This window comes from Phasianus colchicus, chromosome 1 (assembly GCF_987193195.1).
Source record: "Phasianus colchicus chromosome 1, bPhaCol1.hap1.1, whole genome shotgun sequence".
NCBI lineage: Eukaryota > Metazoa > Chordata > Aves > Galliformes > Phasianidae > Phasianus > Phasianus colchicus.
This window is the reverse complement of record NC_143436.1, coordinates 82,738,108-82,761,450: the sequence shown is the minus strand read 5'-3', so window position 1 is coordinate 82,761,450 and position 23,343 is coordinate 82,738,108. Positions and strand designations below refer to the sequence as shown.

Here is a 23,343-nt window from a genome sequence, read left to right as displayed (position 1 = left end):
CCTATTCCTCTTCATAGTAACATGAGGTTGCCAACTCCACCCAGAGAATGAACTAAATCTTGAAATAACAATTTTAAGGCAGTGTATCACTTAAAAAGGATTTGAAATAGCCAAATCTAGAAAGATGGTATCACTTTTATATTGCCATCTCTACTACCTTGAGTAATTGCACTAGAGTGCATTCAGTCCTTCAATCAGAGGTGTTCCTGAAGAAATTTATTCTTGTCAGACTTACCAGCATTTTGGCAGCGTTTTAGCTATTTTGAGTATTAAAAAAGTTATTAATAGTAGAGGAAATATTTTTTCTTTTAATAATCTGTTCTTCATAAAGTTGAACTGCAATAGAATCTAATGAAGTAATGTTTATGGCAGTATCATAAAGGATTTGAAGATGAAAGACACGATCAACCATCATTAATTAACTGTGGATGCTAGTAGCAGCTGATCTTGATGCTTTAACTCAAGTATTTATGAAGAGGGTAGTACAGCATTCTTCCATTCAGATACTATTTGACTGAAACCTTTAAGCATTAGTAAAGTGCTACCTCTGTTTTAAGAATGGATATGTATAATTAAAAACAAAACCAACTGTACTGAGTTCGGGATAAACTGCAGCTACTTTCAGTTCCTTCTTTCCTTCCTAGCTAAGAGATGGGAACAAAATACTGAATTCTTACTAACACAGCTTCTCCCACAGCCAAATCAGAAGCCCAATTTCTCTTCGATAGTTGGTGAGGTGGGAAACAAGACACATCTAAGCATTAACCATGAGCTAACTAAAGCTAAGCATTTAGGTTCATTTTGGAATACTCTTAGGTCTTCTCTAATCTTTAATGTGGCTACAGTGGTGCAAGCAAGACACAAGATGCGGACTTTCGCTGCAACAGTAGTGTGACTTTAGGGCCTGCTCCTGTACAAGTAGAGCCTTCTCCAGCTGTTCTTGCTGTGATGTGTTACTTTATGTAACACATGCTCATTTTTTTTTTTTTCCCTTGATTACTTCCAGAAGTAATCAGGCATCTGTGACAAAAGGAGGTTGGCTCTGTGCTGCACTGTGGCTTCATGCAACTCGTTTCCTGCACCCAGGGTCTAATCTTGTGGCAGCTCAGTAACACAAATTGCACCTGCTCAAAATAGCTGGCTCTTGAAGAGCTATTTTATGGCATTACCAGATAGTGTCTTCCGCTGGGACTCCTATATGGTAGAAGACTTATTGCTTAGGCAACTAGTGGGAAAGAAGAGGCTCTCAAAGCTCAGGGAAAGCAGATGTTTATCAACAATGCAACAGAGGGCCCAAACCCCTAAACAAAGGCTTCAGGTCACAGAATTGATCAATGGTCATGCTCTGAGTTTTCCTCCCCTTGCATGTAAGGTTGTAGGTGGGTAAGACTGCTCATGCAGTGAACACATTCATCCTCTGGACAAGTCAGACTGACTTTACACTGCTTGCAGCACAAGGGAGAAAAACAGTAATATTTCCATACCTACATGCCTTCCATTTTGCCATGAGAGACTATCTTAACTAAGGGGCTTAACACACTCTTCCGTTAGTGCAGATGTGTTAGGATCTTCCTTATTCTATGGAAGCTAGGCATGCTATTTCAAGGGAAACTGTCCCACTCTCTCTCAAAACAGTACCCTTGTTTAATTCAGCAGCAGGAGGAGAGGTTTAAGGTTTAGAGTCTGGCTTTCTACACACAGCCGTGTAGCCGCAGCTGTTTCCCATCTTTACATGGGACCCTGACGTGGAAAAAGGTTGCAGAAGATACTTGCAGGTTCCCCTGTTGGCAGAAACACAGTGAGGAACAAGCTAGAACAGTTGGTCTCCTCACTATGAGCTGGACCATCCAAGAATGAACAGAGAGCAGAACTGATGTCTGCTAAGCAGCAACACCTGCTTTGGAAAGTGTTTCTCCTCATTTCTCCCATGGGTCTGCTGCTAAACCTCATTCAGTTAAACACTGAAAACAAGTCCACTCTAGTATTTGGCCAGGTCAGACAACAGGAAAAAAAAGACTCATTCCCCATCTTAATCATTCAAGGATGTCATAATGAATGGTTGGTTTTTTGGTCTGGTGACGAAACTGCTCTAGCTTCAGGCCAATCCTCAGAAGAACAGCTTCATCCCACCACTTTGCCATGACCTGCAAGAAGAGGGAGACAGAAAAAAGAGAAAAAAAAAAGTAACATCGTCACATACAGTGCTTAAAGCCCAGGAAAACATGGCCAAAATTACTTCCCAGCAGCACCAAGACGACACATGCTTCTCCCTTTTACCCTAGCAAGTATGGCACGGCTCTATTTGGGAAAAAGGGAGCTCAGTGACTTTATTAAAGCATACTTCAAATTACATTAGACCTATTTTAAGAGGGAAAGAGTAACAAAGAACCTAAATTACTCTCTTTTCCTTATGTCTGAGTTTGGTAAAGTGTCAGTGACAAATAATGGGTACTGATACCAGTGGGCAAGGAGAAACCTATCTCCAGATGCCTGAAGAGTCCATCTGGCATTCAGAAGTGAGTTACTCTTTGAGGCAAATCTCCTCACCGAGAAGTTAAAAATTCCTTAATAGTACCTGGCAACTCCTCAAGTATGCTGCAACCAATAACTTGGTTATAGGGGTTCAGGGCAGAGGCAGCTGGGGATTTTGTGACCCAACATTCACAACAGCCACTGCTTACCTGGAAGCCAATTGGAAGCCCAGCAGTAGAATAACCAATAGGAACAACGAGGCCTGGAATCCCAGTGAAGTTACCAAGCTGCATGAACCTGGGGGAAGAGCTGTCATCAGCACTCCTGCCCTGGGGCAGAAGCAAAGTCAGCCTATTTTGGAGGAGAAGCAGCTAGGATTGATCTTCCCCTACTCTACAGTCTGAACTCCTTGAGTTTGTACACCTAGTCTACAGCTGTTGCCCAATTTTTTGTTTGCGAAGTGCAAGCAGCAAATCTTACCTCATAGACATCATTGTGAATGAAATATTGCTGCTCCCAGTCAGGAGGTCAGATTCGTGGATTCTCGGGGCAGTGGAAGCAGTAGCTGTGGAGGAATCACAGAATGGTTGGAAGGGAACTCTAGAAGTCATCTTGTCCAACCCTCCAGCTCAAGGAGGGTCAGCGTTGAGGATGAAGGTTCTACAGCTTTACTGGGCAACCTAATCTGGTGCTTGAAGAGCAAAGAAAGAGTCAGTTTGCAGGCAGTCACCAAGAAACAGTACAGTTCCTTAATGCCATTTTTCATCTAAATTACTAATGCAAACTCCTTCCCCCCAGAACACAATCAAGTCGCTGGGATTTATGAATTTAGCAGTCAGTTTTCTATTTCTATGTATGTAGGTAGATGTCTTGTCTCTCCTGTGTAACTGCTGACTCTGCACCTTCTGTTCCAAAAACCCGAAGGGAGTTTTGTGACTGCCTTAGATACAGGCAGCAAGCATAGAAATACACAGCAGTCATTCTAACCAGGCCCCATTTTCTATCAGAGCTACGAGGCACGAAGAAGTCCTTGCACAAAAGTTACACCCTTTAAACTGGAGAGGAAGAGCTAATGGAGTGACTGTTCTCAACGGGGAGCAGCTCATTGGCCAAGAATGCCAATACCTGGTGTAAGTATGCAGTTCACAGTGGTGAAGATCTCTTGCAAAAACCTCATGCTGCGAGTTCTCTGTCGATTTGCCTGCAAGCAGAGAGATTATTGTCTGACTAGGCTATCTTGGTTCACGAGGCTCATCTCCAAAGGCAACTGCCTCTGCCCACGTGAGCCCATCTCTTTGCAAAAAAGAACACTTGCTGCATTTTGGAATCAACATGCAGTACATCAGCCCAGGTGTCACATTCTCGGCGATGCCCCACCATTTTGCCCACCCTTGCTGCAAAAATCATTCCCTTTTTTTCCCCACAGCTGAGTGCTGCCTTCCCATGTGTACAGAGAGCTTAAGAGAAACATCTATCCCACTTCTGCAATTTCATTGCCTCCCCTTCAGCCTTCATGACAGTATGTTCTCACCGTAATATAATCCAGAGCGGTGAACTGGGAACCCAAAGCCAGGCTAGCCCGAGTCTCCAAATTCTGAAAGAGAAAATAGTCACAGCTCTCCTTGCACCAGGCTTGTTAATCATATATTCTAGCCTTAGGTAAGCATGAAGACAGCAGCTTCCCGACTCTCTTTCCCCACCACCTTTCCCACCTTCATCAGCCTGCCATCATGCCTAAGTGTCTACCTAGGAGCTGTAGTGCAGACCTCTGCATGCTTTAACAGCCTTCCATGCTGACTGGAAGAGTCTCACCTTGCACATATCAATTTGAAGGGGCTCAGGTGTGCTCAGTCAACAATAGCAAGAAACTGAGTGCAATAGCCCAGGAGTTCTCTTCCAGGTCTACTCTCTGATATCAGAAGTCATCCAGCAGGTGGTTTTTCATTGAGAAAGCAAAAGAGCCCCGTGTTTCTCAACAGTGCAAGACACTTGTTCTGCATCAGCCATGACAACTACTGCCACTGCTCCAAGGAGCTATTACTTACCATTTCCTGGAAATGTTTGTTGAAGTCAGGCTGCAGGAAGTCCCTCATCTCACTGAGAATGCAGATCGCATGGGCTATTTTCACTTCCTCCATCTCTGGAAGAGATACTTCAACCACGCTGGCTCCCAAATTCTGCAGGTACTCCACAGCTGAGTGCAGAACATATAATGCACAGACAGCTTGTGAGTTTTCTCCCCAAACTTCACTGAGGGACTGAGAAAATGCTTCCCCTTGCAAAGTCAGAGACCCCATTTGCCATTACAAGGCAGGATTTTTAGTGCATAACATGGCATGCAGACTGCTGCCACCTCTTCTCATAGGTAAAAATCTTTGGCCCAACTAGATCTCAGTGCTCCAGCAGGGCAGAGGTAGTGGCTTGTGAACAGATTCTTAAATAACTAACTACATTTTGGGCAAGTTCACCTTCTCCCTTTAGCCTTCAGTTAACCCAGACAGTAAAGGTAGTATGATAATGCTCTGCTGAGAACTTGATGTGATTGGCATTCAATCAGCATGAAGCAGTTATTTAGCATCAGGAGAAACCATTCGAAGCATCTTCTGAACTATAATGATAGAGGAAAGCTGTGCATACTCAGAGATCAGGTCAACAATACAGGTTCACCAAACCCTGATGCACTTTAACAAGGTCAGACACCAGGACTTTGCTAAAAAGTGAATCTTCTGCAGATTAAAAAGAACTCTCTTCTTTCTTTGACTCCAGCATCTTCAAAAATCCCCACATTTGCGGTACATCTCTCCTAAGAAAACTCTACACGTGGAAGCATGAGGTTTAAGAGCTAGAAATAAGGAGGCTGAAGAGAACTCAGGCAAACAAAGCCTGAGTACTGTGAGCTATCTCAGCTCCAGTGCGCAAGAGGCCATCTATTATGCAAGGCACTGCAGTCTCTCCCCCAACTCACTATGTTCAATTTTGCTCAGTCTAAAATCTCACAAAGCCACCCCAAAGGCAGCATTTTGCTGATTTCAAGGAAACATCAGAGGACTAAATACATCATAAAATCCTAGCTGTCTTCCCCACTGAATGTAACCTTGTGAAACAAGTCCCTCCCTTAGAAGTCTTTTACCCTTAAAGCTTGCAGAGTAACTATTACTGTGCACAGATCTGTCTTTATACAGACAGAAGCTTAGCACACTGAACTGTATTCTTCCATTGTAACCTGACAAGCCTGCAACTGCTGAGCTTTTTAACCCTCAGCAGTCAGGAGGGCTTCCCTCGTACAAAGCTACTGCTGCCTGTCCAGTCAGACTTCTTTAAGCATCTGCCTTTAAGGACAGCAGGCCAGATCTCATTAATGCATCCGCGAGAGGAAATACCAAGTGACACTATGACTTTAGGCAAATTAAGAGACTTGGAAACATTTGCTCTTTACCTTTCTCACAGACGGACAGGATTTCTGCATCACATGCCTAGAGAACAAGAGGAAAGAACTGAGCAGATTTGGGTAACAACTTTCCTCTTCTTGGTGAGCATGCTCACAGAACTTCGGTCCTCAGGTTTTCCTTACTCCTGTCTCTAATGGCAAGGAAACAGCCCCCCTGAACTGCCTTAGTCCATCTGTTCCAAGAGAATAACTTGCAGGGCATCCCCCTATGGAAAAAGAACAGTCTCCTTTTCCAGAGGAGAGGACATTTCTCTGCACTGGGACAAAGCCAAAAACAAACTTATTTTTCTCAAAGAGAAGAAATCCTGGGCATGTTTGCGGAGCTGTATTACAACTGCCAAGCAGTATTAACTTGTGTGACCAGTTTCTACGTGGAGATGATAAAATACTATTCAGTATCTACTCCACTGTCACCAAACAGATATGGTAATTTTCCTAATTTGTTTTTAAACTAATTCCCTTTTGGAATCAATTCAGAAGCATCACTTACATAGAAACAGTGCTATGAGAAAGCATACTGCCATGAAATGTAGTCATTACCTTTCTTCCTACCTACAACAGGCTTCTACTCAAAAGGTTGCCTTAGGAAAACGTCATCTCAGTGGGTGCATTCACCCTATATTTCCCTCCAATTATAGGACTAAATATAAGAACGATGAAAGGCAAGAGAACACTGAATGAACTGAATTCCTACAAAACTTCATTCTGCAAAGCATCAGGAAGAAAGAGATAGAATAGTCACCTTAAAAAACGTCCAATCCACTCCCAGTTTTAAGCCTTTCAGGTCAGGAGCACACATATCTGACAGGGTTGCTTTGGGTTGCTTTAGTCCTGCAGGGAACAAACAAGAGTTCCTCTGTTTATCTAGGATGCCCATAGGAAGGCAGAGCACTTGGCTTCAGGGAGGGAGTGGGCTCACCTACCATATGGATAGAGCGGATCTGGCTCAGCAAGAATACTGTAAACAATGGCTGCATCTGCCACTGAGGTACAGATAGGACCTGTAAAAGAGACAGTGGTTATGAAAACATGGCAAGGAGTAAACAGCATCCTTCTTTTGTAGGCCCAGATTGCCTCCCCAGTGGCAACATACAGGGAGGTCCCAGAAAAGGAGCACAAGTTCTCTTACCTACGCTGACTGTGGAATAAGAGAGTGGGAGGCTGCCATGACCGCTGATCCGCCCAAACGTACCTTGAGAAAAAGAAATGGTCAGTTAGCTACACACGAGCACTCACTGGTAAGACCCAGGTCCACCCAGATGAGACAGCAAGTAACGCACCCAATCCAGCCACTTTTAGACCCACTGTTTCAGAGCTCCAATCTTTCAATACTCTTTTTTGCAGAGGCAGAATTGTCAACAGGAAGAGATGCCATGCTCTGCAAGATTTCAACCTCTTCACCAGTGAGACTTCATGCCTAGCACTGACTGTACTCTGCAACAAAGTTCTTATCAATTTTCTGACCAGTCACACATTAGTCATCATTGTTACCTTCCTCAGATGAATTATAACAGAGCTGGCCACGTGTGAAAGATAATAAAACAGGGTAATGGTTGAGTATCTGGTCACACAGAGCAACTGAGATCTTTCAGAATGCTAAACCATTCCAAAAAATCAGCTTCTCTTCTGAGTGATGATGGCTTCACCTGCTTTGCCACCTACCACACTGTAGACAATGTCCTGTGCACTTCTTATGTCCTTGATCCATTCCCTTTAATGAGTTAATTATTACTGTAAAAACTGCACTGCTACTTTTGTACATCTGAGATAAGGGGGAATGGCTACATGCTGGTTTGCTACAAGCCTATTACCACGTCTAATTTACTAGGCACAAATCTGAGCAGCAACCTCTCCATATAATTGGGATAATGGGAATCCATCATAGATGGAGCTGCTTTGCACTAGCTCACTACAGATACCCAACTACATTGTTAACATCTCCCAGGAGAGGAAAACAAGAAGGACGAGAGGATAGAAAGAAAAGAAGCATGCAAGTTTTGCTTAGCATTTGATAAATGTACAGAAGTTAGTTTTTCCTTAATGTCTGTTCCATGGTCAGTACAGAGACTACTGTCATTTTGCCAGTCTAACCCATGTGACTCTCAGAATGCTCTGCTCCAGAGTTTCTCTGGTTGAATTTTAAATAGCAAGAATTAATGGATTGGGCCTGTCTTGTTTGTGGCACCCTGATACAGTAAAGAAGACATACACACCCACCAAGATTAAAGGGCACTACCTTTCAGCCCCACCACACCACAGAATGAAGAAGGAATCCTCACAGAGCCGCCTCCATCTGTGCCAATAGCCACGGGGCAGAGACCTACAAAAACAAAACAAGCATTGGCCTGTGATCAGAGAGACAAATGTTATGCCCCTTCCATTCTACCACCACCTGTAGCCACGACAGCAGACAGAGCTCTCTGTTTATCTAGGACTTTCCCTCCAGCTTCTAACCCCTTCATGAAATCTAAACACCTGATATTCTGGACTTGCCTCCCACCACCCTCTGGCTCAGTTTAGAAACACCTACCTGCTGCTACAGCTGCTGCCGACCCACTGGAGCTCCCACCTGTGAAATGGTTGGGCTTGTAGGGATTCCTAGGGATCTTGTGGTACCTGGGGCAGACAAATAGTGGTGAAACATTTCCTAGGAAGCACTGAGTATACTACAGGGCAGAAAAAGATCCAGAAACATAGCTCAGGGATTCAAATCTCTTAGTAGAGAAATACCAGTAAAGAAACCCAGGTAGTGCTATGTCCCTACAAAATGAGACAGAAAAATAATTCTGGCTCAGAGTGCAATCAATATCATTAGCAGCCTATACAAAAGGAAGAGATTCAAAGCAACAGAAAAGATGCTGTTCCACCTCTTCTGGTTGTGACTACATTGTTCCATTACTGCATACCACAGTGCATTATGTAATGCCAGAACATGGAGCAGTCATTGACCACCAGTTCTTACAGAACCACAAGCAAGTTGGTGTTCCCAGCTCTGCCTTTTATTCCAAAAATCTTCAGTCTGACCACAGTCCTGAGGCACCAGAGTCCTGCCCAGTGGCTGGGTATCCAGCTGGGGCAGCAGACCACACACAGGGAGAAAATGCTCATGCATTTTGTTGTAGCTGTGGGAGAGCCCCACTTCCATCCAGCTGCACATTGATAAAGTGTGGATCTGCAGACAGCTTACAAGAGCTGTGAGAACCATTGCTCTGACAGAGCACTTCTCAGCCTGCTATAGCTGGAAAATTCACAAAAGTAAAGCAAATTACAGAGAGCTTGTTTTAGTTAGGAAATTAAAACAGTAAGTTTCTCTTAAGCTGATTGTACCTTTTCTCATAGTTCTTGGCCATTTTTGTGACTGTGCATGAGGTCTCTATTGTTTTCTGTCATTGTTTCTGTCTACGGTTCATCCTGTAAACATCTATGATTCATACCTTCAAAGTCACATAAGGCCATGCAAAGCCAACTCTTTACCCAGAACGACTTGGATCCTCTCCTGCCTTTGGTTTCAGGAGTCTTCAGGCTTCCACAGCTACTCTGAGCCTCAAATCTTCAGTGCTAGGTTTTCAGATCCACATGGTTCTCCGTGCATGAGGTGTTTCAGTCAGTTTTACTCTTTCATGCTTGCCCTATTTTTGTACCCTTCCCTGTCAGTTCTGGACAGACTTGTAGGTCTTTCTAGAGCCTAGAGCAGAGAGAAGGAGGGGATTTTTACCTATTAGGGTTGCATCCGGTTGTTCCAGTCCCTAGTTCATGCATGTTTGAGACCCCAATAATCACAGCTCCAGCCTCTCGCAGCTTCTTGGCCACAGTGGCATCTTCTGTTTCAGGCTCTGTTCCAAGGTACACTGTTCCTACTCGGTGATAGTAGGGTACCTTAGCAAGAAAACACCTCATTATTAATCATAAAACCCCAGAAAGGTGGGCAGGCACTAGCGTGTACTTCACGTGCACATTTCAACTCCACAACCAATTCCAGACATTAGAACCCACTGAGTTAAGTCAGGACCAGGAAGCCTTGCTCTTCATCTTGTCCTGTGTCATTTCCTGTTATAAGAGATCCTTAACTCTTCACTGTTGGGTCATTCTCATGTGCAAAGGAGTCCTTTTAATACTACAATACAGAGGAGCAGAGACAAACAGATGGACAGAAAAGTCCATCTCTCTACAGCAATGTAATTGCTATGCTCACAGGACACAGAACAGTGAACCCTGCCCCCACAGCACGCAGGAACTCTATTTTCCACTTTTTGTGGAAGGAGCTGCAATGTTTCAAAACTGCAGTGCTTTGAAGCAAGGCACCGAGATTACATGGATGCCAAAATACCAGATGGACTCAACTTCAGGGTGTGCTAAGTACTCTCCCCGACAATTAAGCGATAGGTCTCTCCAGAGTCCATGACAGTTTAATGGCACTGCCAGGAGTATTTAATAGTTGCCAGGCAAAGCCCACCGTGGGTGGAGACTTTCAGTGTAACTTTCACATTTCTGCTATAAGTATGTCCTTTATGGCAACGAGAGATGGAGGCTATGCTAGAATCAGTGCCAGAGAAGCCCAGGCAGTTACGCCCACTGCTACAGATGCTTTTGAACACACTCATTTCATCAGAAGAGGGACTGCTTCCCACCACCACTCTCTACTCCACATGGAATACAGAGATTTGTACAAGATAAGGAAAACGTCTGTCATACTCAGGATCTGTCTTCACTTGGCAAAACTTGTTAATCCTGTTTACTATGCTCATCTACCTCTTATATTACAAATACAGGTTTCTGCTGAAGAGATGGCTTTAAAAACTTGTTGCAATAAGCTCTCCTGCTTGATCTCTTACAGCATGAGCTGACAGCTAGACAAGGAAACTCACCACTTTGAACTCTTCTTTCAGGCACACTGGGATGCCATCCAGGTAAGACAGGGGACATTTATTCCTGTAACGAGCAGTGGAGGCCTTGGCCATCTACACAGAGAAAGAAAATGTATATGACAGAGTTGAACTGCAAGTCATTACAGGTTTAATAACAAATACCACAGATAGCTTTGCCAGGTTTCTGACAAGCTGAACTACATAAGTTTTCTTTTTCCACTGTATGCTGGTGGGAAAATACTGCTTGGAAGAATCCATGCTGACAGATGCCACATAAGCACAAAAATTCTGGTTTAAAAATAGAAAAACAGTTGTCCAGTAGGAAACAAATCGCCTTAATGCTCCCTCTTTTTGCAGGAAAGGAAGCAAACTTTCTGTAGTCCTTTACAGAAAGAAGCAAAAATGTACATATTTTTCTGTGAAACAGATCAGAAGAACCTCTGCCCTTCCTACTGCTCTTGTGGTGGCAGAGGCTTCTTTCCTAACAGACATTACCAGCATTATTTGCTCCCGGTCCCATTGCACTATTGCTCTGAGTGGGGTTGTGGATTTGTCGCAGTCCTCCAGCACAGCAATGATGTTCTTTGCTACTTGAGATGGCGTCAGCTTCCCACTCCTACAGGACAAAAGTTGGGACCTCATTATAAGACCCTCCACACACCATATCCATGCAAAGGGTTTGTCTATTATGTAGCAAGAAGGCAGCTGTCACAGTTGTAATCATTAAATATGTGATAATATGTGTGTGGTGATGATTTCCATATGATTGCATCAGGACAGGAGATATCCTTCCCTAAAGGAGTACTTGCCTACACAGCACTCTCCCAGCCCTCAGAGTAGGAGCAGGAGACAGGAGACTTACCCAGATATTCCTGAAACTAGGAAAAATAGGGCAAGAAAGCTGACAGCATTTACAGATCGCCCTCAAGCTTCAGAAAGCCTAAGGCTATGAAACTGCCAGTACTGTGAGCTAAAAGAAGAGGCCAGATCTGCCTCTGGCTGGCACAAAAGCCTAGTTAGAATGGATCTATAACACCACACTGCAGTGCCAGCCATTTGCTCCAGCGTCACAGCTCACTGAAAGGGGTGACCCCTGTGGAACACATGTCAGGAACACGGCAGGATTTATTTATGTGCTCCAGATATGGCACTCATTCCAAAGGCAGCCATGAGTTACCCAGCAGCCAACAGGTTACAGAACCTCGGAGTCAGTGATACACTTCCAGCTCCTTCTGAGCTGGGCACGTTGACTGGGTAAAACCAGTCACGCTGTTCTCAAGAACACAAGCAGCTAGGGAATTAAGGGGCTCTGCAGAGGTCTACAGTATGTGCAACTTGCTTCATCCATATGAACCTTTCTCACCTCCTCACTCATTTGGGCATCAAGGTATGTAGAAATCTCTCCCAGATATAGATGGCCAAGACAAACAGTATTTGAATAACCTTGCAGGCTTTTTAAGAGCTATGCCAACTCCCCTGTTGGCTTTTCTTCGTTATTCTATCTGAGGGAAAGGACTGCAAAGAATTACACTAAAGAGTGGTACCTCAAGGACAATTCTAACAAGGAGACGCCTGAGAGCTTGTGGAACAGCAGCAGCTCGCAGCTGGGGAACATGAGAGACAAGTTGCTCCCAGGCTATAATTTCACTCACCGGTAGCAGTCCAGATAGTCTTTGATCCCTTTGAAGCTAAACCCATGGCTGGCAGAATCAGGCCTGCGAAGAAAGGATTGAAAGGGGAACTTTGAAATGTCAAGGTCACCTCTGTTCAGACTTTCTGTTCAATGCAGGCTGGGAATTGCTCACTCCCAGGTCATTGTTGGGACTGCAAGCCTAAGCATTTTAGTTCACACTTCTTGCACACATTCAATACACACAGTACATTAAAGGTGCCACAGCAATAAGTGGTCAGACTTGTTGATACGTTTTAGTTGTTTCACATTTCTACTGCAATAAAGCAGTCCTTAGACTCTTCAAAATTTATTCCAGGTTTATATTTGCTATTCACCACTGGAGCATAACAGAATAGCTAGAATATACCCATAAACCTGCTTCCAAGACCTCTATCCCAAGTTTGATTCGGAGACAGTGAAGCATTAAGGCCTGAACAGCAGGCCTTCAACCAAAGTTGACCTCTAGATGAATCTCACAACCCAGAGTTACATATCATCAGTATCCAACCATTAGCAAAACATGCATCTTGAACAAAATGTCTCATTAGCAAGAGATGTAGCTTAGATAAAGCATTATGAGAATGTATTAACCTTTCCTTCTTTAGAAGCATAGTGTCAAAGTTTACTAGTACACAAACTTCCTTGGTTTCTCCTTGAGCCCTGGCCAGCCTTGAGATGGAATCCAAAAAGGGAGAATGAAACCAGATGTTTCCGCCTAACTGTCATATAAATGTGCTTATTCAACAATATAAAAGCTGGACCCTCTTGCAGCAAGGTTGGAGATCTCATCTACAAGTGGACACACAGTGTAGGACCTCCCAGTTGCTGGGAAAGGCTCTCCAAATCCTCGCTACAAACAGGGCTCCCCAGCAACTGTGGATCTGGATGATGGTAAAGTATTAAGGCAACTGACGATGCATCTTTCTCAATCACTCTAGTTCTTCATCACTGCAGTCAATCTTATGTAGTAATGGTTAGGTGCATTACATGTTCTGTTTTATTCTTGTATCATTTCACCTTTAAACGTAAATAAAGATAAACACGCTTCTTTAAGATGGTATCTCTGACCTTGGTGCTGAGTCTGTCCATTGGCAACATAGCCAGCAGCACATCCAGTGTCTGGTGTGGGATTGGGAAGAGTTGCTATGCAGCACACATTGGAATTCACATCAAACTGCTTAAAAACTAAGTCAGTAGCTCTGACTTTCGACAAATAGATCCATTTCTCATCACAGTTTGACGAACACAGAATGATTAAAACAACTGGCTACAATTACTATTCCTGTAGTTTCCCCATATGATCACCCAACTCAGAAGCCATACCCTGGACCAGGACAGTGCATGGCTCTCATCATGCGCTCCGCAGGGAAGAGGTTAGATTCAAGTATCCTGCCCTGTAGTACTCAATATACCATTGTTAGAGCTGAGGACATAAGAACCAGAAGACTGCACTCACCTTGACCAATGCCTGCAGGAAACATATCCTTCCCTCTACAATGAAGGAACCGAATGATTTCCCTTGCTCTAACTTAACAACTCAAGCAGGAAACAAACTTTGTCTTGCTAAAAACTCAGACATATGCAAAGAACCTACTCCCTGAGACACTGGTAAAGCACACAGACATCTTCAGTAACTATTAGACAGACCCACAGCTAAGAACAAAACCAGATGGGGAAAGCATTCATAGCAGTCCTGCTGCCTTCACCTCAGTATCAGATTCTGGATAGAAATGGGATGTCCTGGTAACATTTCATCCCTAATGTGATGGGGTTTAATCAAGCACAGGCTGCAATTAAGAAACTAAATAATCCATTCTCCAAGCAACCTAAGTAACAAAACCTGATTTCTTGTGAACTGTTTGCTTTGTACCTTAGTTTCTTCTCTCCTCCCAGCAATCTGTTTTCTCTTTGAAATACATTGCAGGTAAGAAACAGCACACCTGTAAATGCACGTAAGGGACGTATGCATCAAGTAGCCAGCCACTAAGTGTATCTACTTCAATAGTGCAACCAGAGCAAAGCAGTCTGCCTGAAGCTAGCTAGCTAGTTAATACTGCATGTTAACTACTCGTAATTTATGAATTACAAAAGGAGAGATCTGACAGCACTATTTGTTTTGTCAAATTCTGTGGTCATGGAAAGAGATTTTAATCCAGATGACTCACAATCACTGTTTCTTCCTAATACCGTGAAGCCTGTTGCGAGTTCTTCCACTCTTAACCAACCCACATTTACCTTGTATCTATCAGCTGCTTGATGATATCCAAAGTGCTTTCAGTCTCAGATTTGTCTTCCGTAACCTCTGCAGCAACCTCTGGGATAAACGTGGGATCTTCATGAATGTCAAGAGAACGCATGAGGGAGAAGTTGTTCAGCCTGCAAGAGAGAAAGAGTGCTAGAAGATGCAAGCTCCTCCATGACTAATTTTTCCATACTGTTGCAAGTGAATTTTACCCAAGAACATTTTGTTGTAGCAGTCTGCTCCCACAGCAGGGAGTTGCAACAGTTACAAAATAATCTTTCACACCTTTCTAAAGCCTTGCTGAAGGCAGCACCAAATCTATCCCGCTTGCTTAACAGAGCCTCCCACCTTTTGACATAAAGCCAGCCAGCCTCCATAAACCCAAGCTGGGAAAGAACTGGTAAAAGTTTTCCCATTCATTCTAATCAGATATATCACCCACAGACCAAAAAAGTCAGGAAAGGAGAAGAGAAGAAAGTAACATAAGCCATACATTCAAGCACTAAGCCTGCTAAAGCAGGCAACTCTTCAGAATTAATCCATGACCTGTCTCAACACAGTTTGTTTGCAACCAAATGTAATGGGAATTGGATCAGCACAGATTCAGGGCTTGGAGTAATGCAATGAAATAAGGAAATCCAGGTCCTATCATAGATGTTAAGAAATGACCTTCTGCATAACAGCTGTGATAGTTGTCTGGGTTTCCTTTACTTAAGAAGCCCATACCCAAAGTAAAAATTCTGGGGAACCAAGCATGTTTAGTATGCTGGAATCTGCACAGGTGATCACCCAACTGCAGGCAATGTATGCATGTCAAGAGTGAGCTTGAGGTTCCTGGCACTTCATAGTGCAACACACACATGAAAGCTCAGTTTCTAAGGAAAAACATAAGCGCAACAGAAGGTTATTCATAAATGATGAATCTCTTTTAAAAGAGCACATTAAAAACTCTGAGTTTCGTATCTGGTCTCATTTTCCCAATACTACAATTTCACCACTGCTGGTGGTGAACACTGCATATTTTCACATCCTCAAGCTTTGAAAGAAAGACTGCTCTTCAGCAAGAGCATTGAAGAGCAAAGAGACAACCTTCTATGAGCCTGCTTGAGTGTGGAAAATGGTTAATTTCCTCTGGTAAAGGGTCACAAAAACCAGAGCAGTTAAAAAATCTAGTAAGCAAACTCTGAAATAATCTTACTCTTCATTATTATGAGACTTCCCTCTTTAAAAAGGTCATTTCAGGTAACTTCTAATAGGGAACAATCTCGGAGGAGATAAAACTCCCCCCTTACCTTAGTAAGAGCGGCAATAACAAGATCTGTCCAAAAGCCTAGAAGAAGGTAAGCAGAAACATTGATTTGCAATAGCTTTGATGAGGGCATCTTTCTCATGAGACAAGGAATGCTAAATACATTCACAATTGCTGCAGTCTCCAAGCACCCTGCAGAGCACACACTTGTATTTCAGGCCACAGAATTGATCTGAAATGCTTTTCCCACCTCATGCACATTTATAGAATCATAAAGACTGTATTCTCCTGGCTATCCTGCAGGAACATTCATTTTTTCTTCCCTGACTCAGCTCCAGAAAGCCTGCAGTTGCAGGCTGCAGCACTGTTAAGAGGCATCTACACAGCTCCCACCAGTGCCCAGAGCATTATGCAAACATTGGATAAGGTAGAAGCTTATTATCATTTCATTTATCTCTCTGTTAACATCTTTCCTGAAGTAAACTGAGTCAACTTGGAAAAGCATAAGAAATGTAGGTAGCAGGCAGCTAAAAGCAATCTCTGTACACCACGGTTCCCAGTGTAGCAATACCAGCAGTCCCAGGGAGATCAGCCTTGTGCTAGCTTGTTATAATAGCCCAAGAATCAGCTTCCAAAACACGTGAAAGGAGTGCAGCCCCAGCTCCCAGCGCGATTCTGAAGTAAGGCTCCCACTGCTACATACATGAAGTGATATATTGCTTCACATATTGCGTAAGAATTAGTTTCTATTTGAAAAGGCATTGCTCCTAACCTACATGCAATGCAACAGTAAAATCCTGAGTGAGATTGGGAGTCATAGAATCATAAAAGCTGGAAAGACCAATTAGATTACTGAGTACAGTCATCAACTCATGCCTGTGATTGCTCTAGAACATGTTCCTCAGTGTCACATCTACCTACATCTCCAGGTACAGCGACTCCACCTCCCTGGGCAGCCTGTGCCAATGCCTCACCACTCTTGCTGATAAGACATTTCCTAATATCCAACCTGAACCTTCCCTGCTGCAACCTGAGACCGCTCTCTCTCGTTCTATTGCTGTTAAATGGGAGAAGAAGCTTAAGCCCCTTCACTGCAGTCTCCCTTCAGGTAGTTGTAGTGAACAATAAGGTCTCCCCCGAGCATCCTCTTCTCCAGACTGAACAATCCCATCTCCCTCAGCCGCTCCCCAAAAGACTTGCACTCCAGACCCTTCACCAGCTTTGTTGCCTTTCTCTGAACACACTCTGGGGCCTTGATGTCTTTCTTGTAGCAAGGGGCCCAGAACTGATCACAGTACTTGAGATGCGGCTTTACCAGGGCTGAACATGGGGGACAATCACCTCCCAGCTCCTGCTGGATGCACTGTTTCTGATATCAGCCAGGATGCCATTGGCCTTCTAGACCACCTGGGCATACTGCTGTCTCATGTTCATCCAAGCACTGACCAACACCCCCAGGTCCTTTACCTCCACGCAGCTTTCCAGCCACTCTGTCCCAAGCCCTGGAAGTGCAGGAGCCCAGGCCATCACAGAATGGCATAGGTTGGAGGGGACCTTAAAGATCGTTTAGTTATGTCTCCATCTAAGGAGGATGACAGGAAAGGAAATAAGCCCAGGGTCACACACCAGACACATCCACAAAGCAAAGAACTGAAAGCCGTTCCGGTCATTACAGCCATGCACAAAACCCCTCACGAGGTAAGCTCACATCGCTCCCAGCTCCAGGAAAGGTCGCACAGCAAGATAAGAGTGCGTACAACCCCAAAACGAGAGGCAGAGCACAGCAGACCCAAAGCCAGCCACTACAGAAACCGACACCAGCAGCCCCCACAAAGGGAAGCAGACACTCCCACACGCGCGGCTGCAGCTGCACCTGCTCCACAGCCCTCCTCCTCAGCAGCCCTCCGAGCACAGACAAACCCCAAAGCAGTCCGAACCCCGCTGAGGACAGCTGTGAGAGCCCCAGTCAGAGGGGCTGAGCGATCCCAATTCCCCCGTGCCCGCGGGGTCCCGCACAGCCCGTCCCGTCCCGTCCCGTCCCGTCCCCCCGCGGCGGACATCTTGTGCCCGCGCCCGCTCACCGTGTTAGCCGCGTGCACGAAGAGCCGCAGCCAGAAGCCGCACAGCCTCGGGGCCCACTGCAGAGAGGAGGCGATAGGTGAGCGCCGGGCCCGCTCCCCGCGGCTCCCCGCAGCCCACCGCCCCGTCCACCCCACCCCGCGCTCACGGCGTCCCGCAGCGGGCGAGAGGCTGCGGCTCGGCCCGGCTCCCGACGGTGCAGCGTGGCGGCCGCGCTGCCCGTGTGCCGCCGCACGCAGCACAGGTACAGGGCGGCGGCGGCGGGCAGCAGCGCGCCGAGCACCAACAGCAACGCCAGCTCCATCGCGTCGTTTCCAGCCGAACCCGGAGCCGGCAATCCGCTATGGCGGGCGGGGCGGTGCTCGGCTTCGGCCCGCCCGCTGCCGGCCCCCCGCGGGGCGGGATCGGAAGGTTTCCCGCGCGGCGAGCGCTGCCCGCCATGTCCCGCTTCTTTCAGGCGCTGCACCGCGCCGGCAGAGCTCGGGCGGGAGGGCTGGGCGTGAAGGAGGAGGACTTGTCCCGCTGGGGGCTGACAGGTCAGTGCGCTCGGTGCCGGGGATACGCACCGATCCCGCGTGCTCCCCTGCGGCCGGTACGACGAGTGGCACCGGGCCTGTTCAACAGCGGCTATCACTGCCACAGCAAATGTTATGCCTTAGGCTCGTTGCTTCTTACAATCCTTCCTGCCTCTTTCAGTCACTTTGCCTTTTCCGTTCGATCCTCAGAGCAGTATCTTGGTTTGCTGAGCTGTTGTGGATGCCCCATCCCTGGAGGCACTCAAGGCCAGGCCATCATAGAATGGCCCGAGTTGAAAAGGACCACAAAGATCATCTAGTTCCAACCCCCTGCTATGTGCAGGGTCGCCAACCAGCAGACCAGGCTGCCCAGAGCCACATCCAGCCTGGCCTTGAATGCCTCCAGGGATGGGGCATCCACAGCCTCCTTGGGCAACCTGTTCCAGTGTGTCACCACCTCTGTGTGAAAAACTTCCTCCTGATATCTAACCTGAATCTCCTCTGAATTCAAGCTGTCTGTCAGGAACACAGAGTGGCAGCCTGAGTATCACATTTGACTCCATATATAGGCCTTTGTAATGACTTGGGGGCATTTTTGTGCATAGAAGTTCCTGAATATGGTTTGATGTAATCGGTTTGCTGTAACAGCAGTGTTTCTGCTCCTAACTGCTCCTGCTGAAAACCTGGCTCCTTTTGCTGTAATGCAGCTGGTTGGAAGGTCAGACCTGTGCAAGACCTGCTTCTGGTGGCTTCCAGCTGTAACAGTGCATACAGTGTATTGAATGGCTATGTGATATTAACAGATTGCTTTTATCCACAGGCATTAAGCTTCGTCCATATCAATTAGATGGTGTAAACTGGCTGGTACAGTGCTACCAAGTCCAGCATGGCTGTATCCTGGGTGACGAGATGGGTCTTGGGAAGACTTGTCAGGTGTGTCATCTTCTGAAAAATGACTTTTGCCTAACTTTTTTAGCTCAGGCTTCCCACAGAATGAAAAAAGCCCCCTAAACATGTAAGCAGCCACATGGTGAAGTCCTTACTCATAAGAGAGAGCTCTTTTTGTTCCTTAATCATGTAAAACCTCTGCTAAATCCTCCTCCAAAAAAGTTTGAGGAAGGTTGTAAAAATATAAGTCATCATTTTACACAGACATATGAATACGTAATTCATAGTAGTTTACAAATAATGTTAACTAGTTAACGAGTTATGGAGCCAGTGCTGTCATTTTGATGCACCTGCAGTAAGATGATTTTTTATCTGTCTCCATGTGAATTAAAGTGGAGTACACACAGATATTTTTCAGTTTTTTTTTTTAATTTTATTTTTTAAATGGGATTCAGTTTTGTTGGAGTGAATGATGATCGTGGTTTGGTTTCAGACGAGTCTTAAATAATGAACTGGCAGCTTTAGAAAGTGATGTGTGGTAGATCTTTGTGTCTGTTGGAGAAATGTCTTTGGAAAAGGGCTATAGATGTTGAGGTAATGTTTTAGGATGTAAGCTTTTATGTCACTGATGATGGATCTCCTTTGGTATTCTCTTAGCTCTGATTTGTGTTGGAGAATTTGTGGGAAATCAGCTACAAACCTCAAGGGGACAGTTTATGCAAGTTCAGGAATTTTCTTGTTATAAAAAAAAAAACTTTTTTTCATTGCCTTCTAGACTATTTCACTTCTTCTTTATTTGACAAAAAAATTAACAAACAAGGAGAGATCCCTGATTCTTTGTCCTCTGTCTGTTCTGAGCAACTGGAAGGAGGAACTGGAGAGGTAAGTTTAAGCAACTATCTGACTCGTTATAGTCTTGAATGATGAGTTACAAAGACTCGCTTCAAATATACTCAGTCCAGCAGTTTTCTTCCTTTGAAAAACAACAAATTGATGTATATGCTGCTTGCAGTTAATGCATAGCCTATACAGTGCTGTGATATCCATGTGTTCATCCAACTTACAGCGTTGAATGACTGTCAGTAGATACACACCCACAAGCTTTGTGTTGTTGTTTTCTAACCCCCCATGCTCAGCCTTTCTTAGGCAAATTCTGCTGAAGACAGCCAGGATTCTGAATGATGAAAGGTAAGACCCAAGCTGAATAGTGTGTTTTTTGGCCTGCTCACACATGCATCTAAAATACCTTACATCCATGCATGCAACCCATATTCACTGTGGTACAGCATCTGGGCTGATGGCACGTTTGCTATGCCCAGAATCTGTATGTTTTTAGGCTTGAGCCCAAACATTGCTTTTAAGAGGAGTGGCTGAAAGTTGTAGATTAGAACAGCTGTATTTCTGTGTGGTTGTTGAGCAATGCTGTGTCAAAAACAAAAATTATTGAGGTTAGATTTTGAAATGATCTGGCCTAATTTGGATAAATGAGCAGCTGGAATAGCTGGAAAAATGTGCATCTTTGTATGACTTAATATGGTAAACTTCAGTAATGAACAGCTATGTTGGAACAATAGGCAGGCATTGGTAGTGGGATTAAGTGAGGAAGAACTTTATGGTTCCAACTCTTCTTCCATGGAATTGATTTTATCTGCCTTCACTATGAGGGCTAGATTTTTGGAGCCCTGTCTTGGAACTATTTGCTGCAGACATTGTTTACCTGTACTAGCTACCTCTGGACCAATTCTTTGCTCCCAGCCAGAGAATCACTTGCTTTTCATGAGCTTTTTCAGTTTTGAATAGCAGAAGGACCATTTGATTAGTTTTCCATCATCTGTGTTGAGCTTTGAGATCTAGGAGAAACCAATTTATACGGCATTTGTCCAAACCAGAACCAGCAGCTCAGGTGCCAAGCTGTGCTGCAAGTTAACCAGGAAGGAGATAGATTCAAGAGCTAAGATCCAGCTTCCAGGAGAACAAGGTGCTATCTTTCTCTTGCTGTCTTTCTCTTGACGACAGGTTTGCTCCAAGTCTCTCCTTTGTGACATACATTGGCAACAAGGAAGAGCGATCCGAACTGCAGCAGCACCTGAAAGAGCAATCTCACTTCCATGTGCTCTTAACAACATATGAGGTACCTACTTGAAAAGAGGGCTCAGGTTTTTCCTTGCCTTTTCCATTTCTCTGTACACTATGCTTCAGCTCTTGCTTGCTGTACTCTAACGTTCCTCAGTGCTCATCTTGCTCATCTAACTTGCTGCAGTTTTTGTGTCCTGAAGATAATCTGATATAACCCTAGCTTTACCACACAGCTGTATCACACTTTGAATAAACAAATCAAAATCAGAAACATCTTTAACTGATGCTACATGGCATTTTCATTGCCTTTCTGTTACCTTACAGATCTTATGTATTTAATGGAAAATGTACATGTGTGATGTTTATTAAGATTCTATTAATTGGTCACTGCAGGAACAGTTTGAAAGAGCTTGCTTGTGTCTGTACCTCTTTTGCATGCCCTCCTCAGCCAAAACTGAACTGTAAAATGGTGAGGTTTATATTAAAACTGATGGAATCTGGGGCTGGATCCAGTCAGTGCTTTACAGAGAACCAGTAGGATTGCTTCCTTGATCACTGCTTTGGGTTCCGCACGGCCAGGTGCTTAGTTATGTTGAGTGGAAAAAAGCTTCCAGCTTTGTCTTATGACTCATTTCCACTCAGGTGTTACTTTGTATCAGCACTTTGATTTTATTTTAACAGCCTCTTAACAAACAAACCAATTTGAAATTAAATGAGAAAGCTTCTTGCAGCTTCTTTTTTTTTCCCTGCTTGATCTCCTTTTCCTTTTGCCCCTTTGCTTTACCAAGTATTCTACCATTTCCTTCCTCTAGGAGCCATGACCTGTGCCGATCACTCTGAACCCGCATCTTTTTCCACAATGCACAAGCAGGAGTGTAGTGATAAACCTTGTCCTGAATGTGATAAATGGAGGTGCTCATGCTAAAGCAATGCCGACAAAACAATCAATCACACGGAGATACTGACTTAGCTAGTATTTTTCTCATCTCTGTTGTTCTGATGATAAAATTCTGTGCTTCTTAAGGCTTACCAATTGACCCAGTTTCTCTTCTTCCTCGAATCCAAAGTTGGACAAATAATGTGAGCACTTTAGGATATTAGCATGTCAGATTAATCCACTGAAGCGTGTGTTTGCTTAGAGTCAAAAAGATTGTAAATGCTGAAGGTGCATGGTATTTCTTAGAGAGTGTGAATGATATGAACAAACGTTACAGACTTGTCTGAAAATTTCTATGAATTCTCTGAGATTTTACTACTGATGCTTTGCCAGAGCAGCATTAAAATTGAAGAGTTGCTAAAGCTTGTGGTTACATTATCTGTTATGTTACTTTCCATGGTAACTGACTTCACTCCAATTCTGCACTATTTCACCATGGTTTGCAATTAGACAGAAAGATGCTCTCTTTTGAACTGTGTGTAACAGTTTGTTTTCTTTCGCTGCAGATTTGTCTGAAAGATGCAGCATTTCTCAAATTGTGAGTACAGGTTATTATTATTATTTTAATTTAATTCTGCAAGTCTGTCAGAGATTTCTGAAATGTATGTTTATCTGTGTGCAAGACTCCACGTTTTACAAGAGCCAAAGGTATTTTTCAATTATGATCAGATTCCTTTACCATCTTTCAGTGTAGAGTCCTTAATATCACTTAAGATATATGTGAACAGAGCAATGGGGAAAATATAGATGCATGTGATTCTAGCCCTTGTATTCCACTGAGAAGAAAGGTGTGTGGGTAAGAAAAGCTGGAGGGTCATGCTCTCCCCTATTTGCCTATCCATCAGCCAGAACTGTGTGGAAGTCACTCTGTAATGTGGGACTTGAAATCCTCACAGTTAG

At 44.4% G+C, this 23,343-nt stretch overlaps 2 protein-coding genes across 4 annotated transcripts in view; one reads left to right on the top strand and one right to left on the bottom strand.

Annotated features, from left to right (window-relative positions):
* Window positions 1–1,253: 1,253 nt before the first annotated feature.
* Window positions 1,254–18,394, bottom strand: LOC116242324 (uncharacterized). The gene is made up of 20 exons (XM_090150349.1): window positions 18,176–18,394; window positions 18,030–18,086; window positions 15,992–16,029; window positions 14,693–14,833; window positions 12,438–12,500; window positions 11,281–11,401; window positions 10,786–10,878; window positions 9,636–9,796; window positions 8,451–8,536; window positions 8,157–8,240; window positions 7,050–7,112; window positions 6,844–6,921; window positions 6,663–6,751; window positions 5,909–5,945; window positions 4,518–4,666; window positions 4,004–4,066; window positions 3,598–3,673; window positions 2,953–3,037; window positions 2,682–2,769; window positions 1,254–2,144 (listed from the first exon to the last, which is right to left on the bottom strand). Exons 1-20 carry the CDS (start codon window positions 18,329–18,331, stop codon window positions 2,034–2,036), a joined length of 1,839 nt encoding a protein of 612 aa, XP_090006475.1. The 5' UTR covers window positions 18,332–18,394; the 3' UTR covers window positions 1,254–2,033.
* CHD1L (chromodomain helicase DNA binding protein 1 like) overlaps window positions 17,910–23,343 on the top strand; it is a 22,031-nt gene continuing 16,597 nt past the window's right edge. The window contains exons 1-6 of one of the 3 annotated variants that reach the window (XM_090150338.1): window positions 18,034–18,106; window positions 18,485–18,563; window positions 19,363–19,475; window positions 20,206–20,312; window positions 21,447–21,561; window positions 22,950–22,981. In XM_090150338.1, coding sequence (XP_090006464.1) covers window positions 19,452–19,475; window positions 20,206–20,312; window positions 21,447–21,561; window positions 22,950–22,981 — 278 coding nt within the window. In that variant the 5' untranslated portion in view covers window positions 18,034–18,106; window positions 18,485–18,563; window positions 19,363–19,451. Of the gene's footprint in view, window positions 18,107–18,411; window positions 18,564–19,362; window positions 19,476–20,205; window positions 20,313–21,446; window positions 21,562–22,949; window positions 22,982–23,343 lie in introns of those variants that run through there. The other 2 variants (XM_031613145.2, XM_031613144.2) reach the window with 2 other exon arrangements.